Below are 7,274 nucleotides of genomic sequence, written 5' to 3' on the forward strand. Positions count from 1 at the left end.
AAAGAAGTGGAAGTGGTTCCCTCGTGGCTTGCTTAGTTTTTGGAGATGGTAAATGCTGTCAACCAAGGGCGGCTAAAGTGTGTATTGACTCGGATGCAAACACAAGCATACATACTACAGTCTCATCACGCTCTTGCACTTAGTACTCTTTCGTGCATACGGTACCTTAGCTGCTTGTAGGAAGGGGATACAGATTGCGCACTTGCATGCACTCACGCGCACACACGCATATATATTATAGACGCTAGCTGCTTGTAGGACGGCGAAGGCAGGGGGGCAGGGGAAAAGAGAGAGCAATTGTTGGTAGGAGAAAAAGTAGGAGGTGGCGTTAGTTAGTTGAACCAGTGGGAGGCTAGCGGGAGATGATCAGCTATGGCGGCGTTGCGGAAGAGGGGCGGGTGGTGAGGGTCGAGGAGGTGGGGGAGGGGGCCAATTTGCAGGTGTGGTGGCGGCAGAAAGAAGGTGGCGATGGACATTCGGAGCTTCCTTCGATTAGTGACAACCCGATGTTGCACGCTTTGAAACTTGCCGTTGCTCAATCTCTGTCACGCCACCACAGTGCACACCCTCATGATCAGTCGACGTGAATTGCATAATTGCATCATGAGACAATCTAGCAGCCGCAGCATTTGCAAAGTTTTCCGCTCCTACGTAAATAAAATTCTGTCTCTTACTGTCAACGAAGTCAGAGTAAGGCAAAACCCTGCAGCGAAATCTCTACAAAGCTTTGATTTTCCATTACCTCCATCTGTTCCCCCAGAATGATGCTCAGCGAACCTCGCACTGGCTTGTACGCCACCCATCGCCCGTCTTTGCGCAACTGCAGGCCTTCCACCTCCTCCGTCTCTAGCAGGATCGTGAACGTGGTGACGTCTTTGTGGCCATGCAATCCCAGCGTCAGATTCGGGTCTGGGCATGCCGGATACAGATGTATGCTCAGCCCAGTCTTGGACACGTTCGCCTTCTCTACATCCAGGACTCTCACTCCCAGCGTCTCCATGATCGCTTCGTGCAGGTTCTGCGTCAGAGCTCTCATCTCCTTCAGATAATGCTCCACTGGCTCTCTGCATACATCCCACCTGTTAGCATGAATAGTAAAACGAATGTCGCCGACCATACACATCCATCGTTTGGAGATTCAAGACAAATCTGTAAGGGGGTACGTCACATTGAGCACATTATAAGCTTTCAGCTAGTTTTCTACGACCTGCAAAATGTTGGTAAATTCTCGGAGAGATCCCAGACCCCGCGAAACCGGATCGTCTCTCTCCATCCGAGGACAGGATTCTGTAACCCATCGCAAGGCGCATTGCGAGGATCCTTCATGTAAATGCGCGCCCGCTCCTCCGCTCCAAGGCCAAAGAATTTCTCGGCAGCTGCCCACATCTTTTGGATGACGCCTTCGGGAACCCCATGGTTGATGACCTGCGCTCAACTCTATGAGCGAGAGACTTGATTCGAACCCATTAGACGAAGAACTCAACAGAAGCCGGTAGAAAAACAATCTCTCTCTCTCTCTCTCTCTCTCTCTCTCTCTCTCTCCTCTCAACTGTGTGTTGGATGCCTAGGAATCGCTTCGGACGAATCAATTTGACTACTGGCATTGTTGCAGCTAGAAGTAAAAAAATCTCTCTCTCTCTCTCTCTCCCTCCGACGAAGATACCTGGAAGAAGCCCCATGCTTGGCACGCACGGCTAATTTCTAGAAGAGTTTCTCCCCTGTCAGCACCTTGCAACATCGCCAGGTCGACAATAGGTACGCGCGCTGAGTGGCAAACGTCCGAGAGGCAAGGCCTCTGGCAGGCGGGAAGAATGTAATTGGAGGGCACTCTCTGGGTACCTCGAGCAACCATCTCTTGCACAAGCTGGATTATACCATCGCCGGAGTCGTGTTGGAAGAAGGAATGAAGGATGGCAAGGTGAGGGTCTTCGTTGACATGACCTTGATGAGTGTCTTCTTCGTGTGTGTGTGAAGAGGGGAATTCCATTGTAACGAAAATCCTTAGAATATAGTAGATTTGTCTCTCAAAGGATAGCACCTGATCGTGTGGAGAGGTTTAATATGGGACGTGCGTGTTGTGCTTGTGTAGAGGGCTCATACGACCCTTGCTCTACTTATAAGGCCATGTCCACATTGATTTTCTCTTTTAGAGCGAGTGCACACCCTCAATACTCCTACCATCTTATGCCTATGTGTTCTATGTATGCATGCCTCATCTCTACATGCCCTAGTAGCCCTTTTTTGAGCTTGACACTTCTTCTTCAAAGCAATCCCTCCCCATGATTTCTAATTTACAATGCTACATTGTAGTCAACACATTTTTGCCCGGCCTTGTGATGGTGGATTGGGAATTCTACAAATGATTTCACAACTTCACAACTTAGGACGGTGTAACACAACACGGGTTCTAAGCCAAAAGCCTACTATCTTTGACTATATAAGATCCCTATAAAGTAAAGCATTTTTATAATATTGACAATCCCACACTCCCATGAAAATTGAAATGCTTCTTGCACACTCATTGCTTTGACCTTAAGCCTATGTACAGTGAAGCATAAACTTTGCTTTAGCCTTGAATAGTCACATGTGATGAGATTTAGCCCATTAATTTCCATTTTATATATAATGAATAGCCATTCGCATGTGCCTTCAAACCAAGAAAAAGGCTATCATAATATAATATCAATTCATCCAAAGCTCATAAGGAGATATACTACATTGGACTACTATGCATGAACTTCGAATACGAACATCAAAGCTCAATAATAGTTTTATTCTATTAAGACAAACTTTATGGGATGAGCTAACTTTGCTCCTTTTGAGGAAGATAGTGTGTCTATGAACATTTAGGTCTGAGTGCCAAAAAATAAACTCTTAAAGATTTGAGAAATAGTTTTAATTGGTCTTACATATTGTAACTAATATATAAAGTGCATAAGATGGAGCATTGAACTTTTATCAAATATATGCACTATATCATGACACTCATCTTTTTGTTATAAGGACTAGACTTATGCTATATTAAATCTAGTCATATTATTTTACAAAAAGAATTTTATCGACATGGGAGCTTTGGGATTAATTAATGTTTGCCATGTTGAGATACATGTAGAGCATGCTAAAGCTAGTCAAGCAAAGATGCTCCATGATAAAAAAGTTCTACTTAAAAGGATATTGGAGAGGTTGGGTGCCTTGATGTGATATGCACACTTTAATCACGTGAAGCTAATAAGGCTTTTTAATTAAAGAGACTAGGTTGCATAGCTTTAAAGAACCTATGCGTCAATTCACTCAAGTAATTTTGAAGTTACATCAGATGAAGTTGAACATAGATATCAGAAATACATGTAAATGGAATCTTTAAATTCCATATATGGGCTCAAATATGCGAGTATCAACTATTAGCTCAATGAAAGTGTAGTTGGATAGAAGCATACGATTAGTGTACTTGCTTTCTCAAAATAGAATGAGTTTCTAGCTTATATATTGGGTAAAGGTCATGTGTACATTCCTTGCATCTTACTTCATGCCCACTGCATGTGCTTTACACAAATCTATAGAGGGGATAGCTATCTTTTCAAGGAAGATTTGTGATCTCCAAAGGGGCTTCTAAAAGTTCACAAAATGTTCATGGTCATATTGGAGAGAAATTTGGTAGTCATGGACAACCTATAAAGTAGAATCACCCAACTTTGTCAGACTTTATACTATTAGAATTGTCCCATGTAAGTGACACACACACACACACACACACACACACACACACACACACAGATATATATTGGACAAGGCATATTAGAGTTCTAATTTTCCTACAAATTTGAATCTTATATGGCATTGGAGCTTATGTGTCATGAATGTATTGGCTTGAAGAATGTGAGCATTTATTTTATCTTCTCCTTAGGCGGCCCTTTTGTGACCCCAAATCTCCCCTAATGGTTATACTCAGAGCTTCTTGAGATTAAATATAGGAGTACTATTCTATAAGCCAAACATATGAGGAATTCTAAAAATGAGGGTGCCCAAACATCTCTTATTTAATAATTTTGACTATTAGAATATATACACATTGACATGTAACAATGCCATACTATTATTGAAATGTAAACCAAATAATCTTGTAAAAAGTTCAACTATTATTGACAATATATTAAGGCTCTTTCACAAACATGATACAAAAATTGTAGCATTCACGTTCATCCTTTTCTACTTTAAGGAGTTATGAAACAATATCCCAATTTGAGATTAAATCTATATAAAAGACCAAAATTTCAAAATTTTGAATTGTAATGAATTCGAGTGGCATTCAAATGGATACATTATTAACATTCCACTTAGGAAAAGGATTGAAAAAGCAGCACAAAATCTTTGATACTTGTTGACATGTTGTCAAGTGATTGATGGAACACATGATCATAAAAAAATTTCAAAGTAGCTGGGAATGGAAAAGTGATATACACTGATATACAAGCATTAATTTTCAAATTTAAAAGCTAATGATCTACTTATTGATACTTGAAATAATGATCCACATCAGTCCTTTTTTTAGTGGGAATCAATTACGTAAATACACCATGTATTACAGCAAACATAATTCTAGAATCTTGAAATTTGAAAGAGGGTACTTTTTTCATTGTAATTATGACTTTATAAACCTCATTTTGGGATTTAGCATCACCAATGCATGCGGGTTTTCAAGTAATAATTATAGTGCAATTGCATTTTCATATTGTGGGGACTACATAAGCCCATATTTAGAGAGATTTCTACAAGCTAATATACCTTTATTAAAGTATCCATGGGCCTTGACCTCAAGAAATCTAGATATTGATAGTTCTAAGGATTTCATTATTTAGTAGTCAACTCTCTTTCTAGGTTTGTAGACATAGATAAATATGTGCCTATGATATCCATTTGTTTGGGCTTTACTTGTTGAACTAGTTGTAATTGGAACTTCTAGTTGTTACTATGTCTTTTAAGACATAATACAAAAACTTCTTTTCTTTCCCAAAATAAAAATAAAAAATGTCATAGCCATCATCCTACTATAGCTCATTGGATCATCAATAGACCATGCCAACTATCCCTCCTTATTTTTTGAGCATATATATGCATTCATTCTAATGGACCCATTGCCATAAGGATTTAATTTTCAAGAAATAAAACAAAAATAATCAATCCATCTAGAATAAAAATCAAGTAGTCATTATGTTGGGCTCAACTTAACAATTATGCCTACATGTCCAACCAAAAGATTGAAAATTTGATGAAAAATGAGATACATAACATCATATGCTCCTACTTTTGTTATATTCGGAAAAAAATAAGTAATTAGATGGAATCATTATATACAATCATGATTTTTAATCTTTTTATAGAATGTTTGGTGGTGCTTCTTTATGTGCATGTTTGTGTTTGTGCATGCATGCCTATGTTGTGTGGATGTGGTTAGTACCCCTATGAAACTTCCATCATCTTGCACAAATAGGCTATTTGGATGAAGCTAGCACTGTGTGAAGACAATATTGTGAGCAACACTATTGTTTTGATCATAGATATCAAATGTGAATATTTAAAAATGTGTTAGTACCTTTTTAAATAGGTCCTTTTCAGCCCCACATTGCATGACTTATGAAATTGTGGTGTGAACAAGGCTAAATGACCCTATCCCCCAACTTTGTAATTGAGGATTGATAATATGTTTGTAAATTTTATGAAAGTGTCATTAATGCTTCTTAGATTTGAATGCAATTTTTCTTTACCATGAACAATCTTATATCAATTTCTTATTAAAAGGTGCATCATAGTAGCTAATGCATATGGCCAAAACATATGAAAGGATATCATATCCATATGAAATGCACAATCAAATAATGCATAATTCTAGTTTTCTTAGTAGTAATCAATTAGTAACTTGAGCAATAAATGAAAATTCTAAGGATGCACTATGCCAGACATTCAACTAGTTTGAGTAGTCATGATGGCAAGAAAAGACAATGTGGGCACTCTCAAAACCAAATACATAGAATACCACAAGGTTATGGATTCAAAAACAAATTTAAGTAAAGTGGAATTTCAACCAACCAATTATAAGGGTAGGTAAGCAATAAAGGCACCCATGTAACTTGGATGAGTTTCAAGTGAATTGTTGTCTTAGTACATGATTTCCTAGGTATGACTGTATCTTGACAAGATATGGACCTATTTTAATAAAATGTAAACCTTCTAGAATCTTGAAGTGATCTATTATATCTTGAGATATGAATAGAATTTCAGCCAACCAATTATAAGGGTAGGTAAGCAATAACGGCATCCATGTAACTTGGACGAATTTCAAGTGAATTGTTCTGTTAGTACATGTTTGCCTAGGTATGATTTTATCTTGACAAGATATGGACCTATTTTCATGAAATGTAAACCTTCTAGCATCTTGGAGTGATTTATATCTTGAGATATGAGTGTACTATAAGCTATCAAAATATCTTACTATGTTGAAGATTAGGTACTTGAGATCATAAACATGATGATGCTAGACTTTATTGTATTCAAATGCTCTTAAAATGCACCTTTTTCATTCCAACATTGAAGTCAAATGTGAATCACATAATCATTACTTGAACATTATTGTTGATCAGTTGCCTTTAGGACTTTATTTTTCATACAACTAGCTTGTAATGTATACTATTAAAATTATAGCATGATAGCTACATGTGATGTAATAGACTAGGTAGCACTTACTTTGCAAACTTATTAGACATTGGTTGATATAAAAATCCAAATTTCTTTTGTTGATGGAGAGATTGTAAAGAGATTATAAAATTCTACTATAACAATTCTCAAATCTATTTTTGATTAATCCATATCCTTGACTTCAACTAGTTTTTTGATCCGGAGTAAAGGCATCACAAATGGGGCCCATTTGATAATATTTTTTCCAATATTATGATAGAACTATAATGAAAATATCATTTTCAATATTACATCAAGAGTAAAATCAAACTAGCATCAAAATAGTTATCAATAAATCCCTAGAAATGTATCGATGCTCATATCAACATTGTATATCCTTTTTTTTGGTAGATTAGGGCAATCCAATTTTCATTAAATGGTGATGTCCATCAAAATAGTTATCAATAAATCCATATTTTTTTGGTAGATTAGGGAAATCCAATTTTCATTAAATGGTGATGTGCATCAAAATAGTTATCAATAAATCCCTAGAAAATGTATCAATGCTTATATCAACATTGTATATCCTTTTTTTTGGTAGATTA

The 7,274-nt window shown here is 37.3% G+C and overlaps 1 protein-coding gene across 1 annotated transcript; it reads right to left on the reverse strand.

Moving 5' to 3' along the window:
* Nucleotides 1-332: 332 nt before the first annotated feature.
* Nucleotides 333-1,987, reverse strand: LOC147895734 (flavanone 3-dioxygenase 2-like). The gene is made up of 4 exons (XM_087382829.1): nt 1,664-1,987; nt 1,208-1,425; nt 743-1,064; nt 333-542 (listed from the first exon to the last, which is right to left on the reverse strand). Exons 1-4 carry the CDS (start codon nt 1,985-1,987, stop codon nt 333-335), a joined length of 1,074 nt encoding a protein of 357 aa, XP_087238955.1.
* Between the last annotated feature and the right edge of the window lie 5,287 nt (nt 1,988-7,274).

The sequence above is a fragment of the Dipteris shenzhenensis genome, chromosome 12 (genome assembly GCF_047967505.1).
Source record: "Dipteris shenzhenensis isolate YYH24624 ecotype China chromosome 12, Dip_SZ_1.0, whole genome shotgun sequence".
NCBI classification, from domain to species: Eukaryota; Viridiplantae; Streptophyta; class Polypodiopsida; order Gleicheniales; family Dipteridaceae; genus Dipteris; species Dipteris shenzhenensis.

Bases quoted from the DNA above. Each gene is read 5' to 3' on its own strand.
- LOC147895734 (XM_087382829.1), bottom strand. From the start codon at position 1,987: ATGGAATTCCCCTCTTCACACACACACGAAGAAGACACTCATCAAGGT. The intron at 1,426-1,663 runs GTATCTTCGTCG...AGTTGAGCGCAG, and splicing joins AAGCATGGGGCTTCTTCCAG to GTCATCAACCATGGGGTTCC. The intron at 1,065-1,207 runs GTCGTAGAAAAC...GGATGTATGCAG, and splicing joins AATTTACCAACATTTTGCAG to AGAGCCAGTGGAGCATTATC.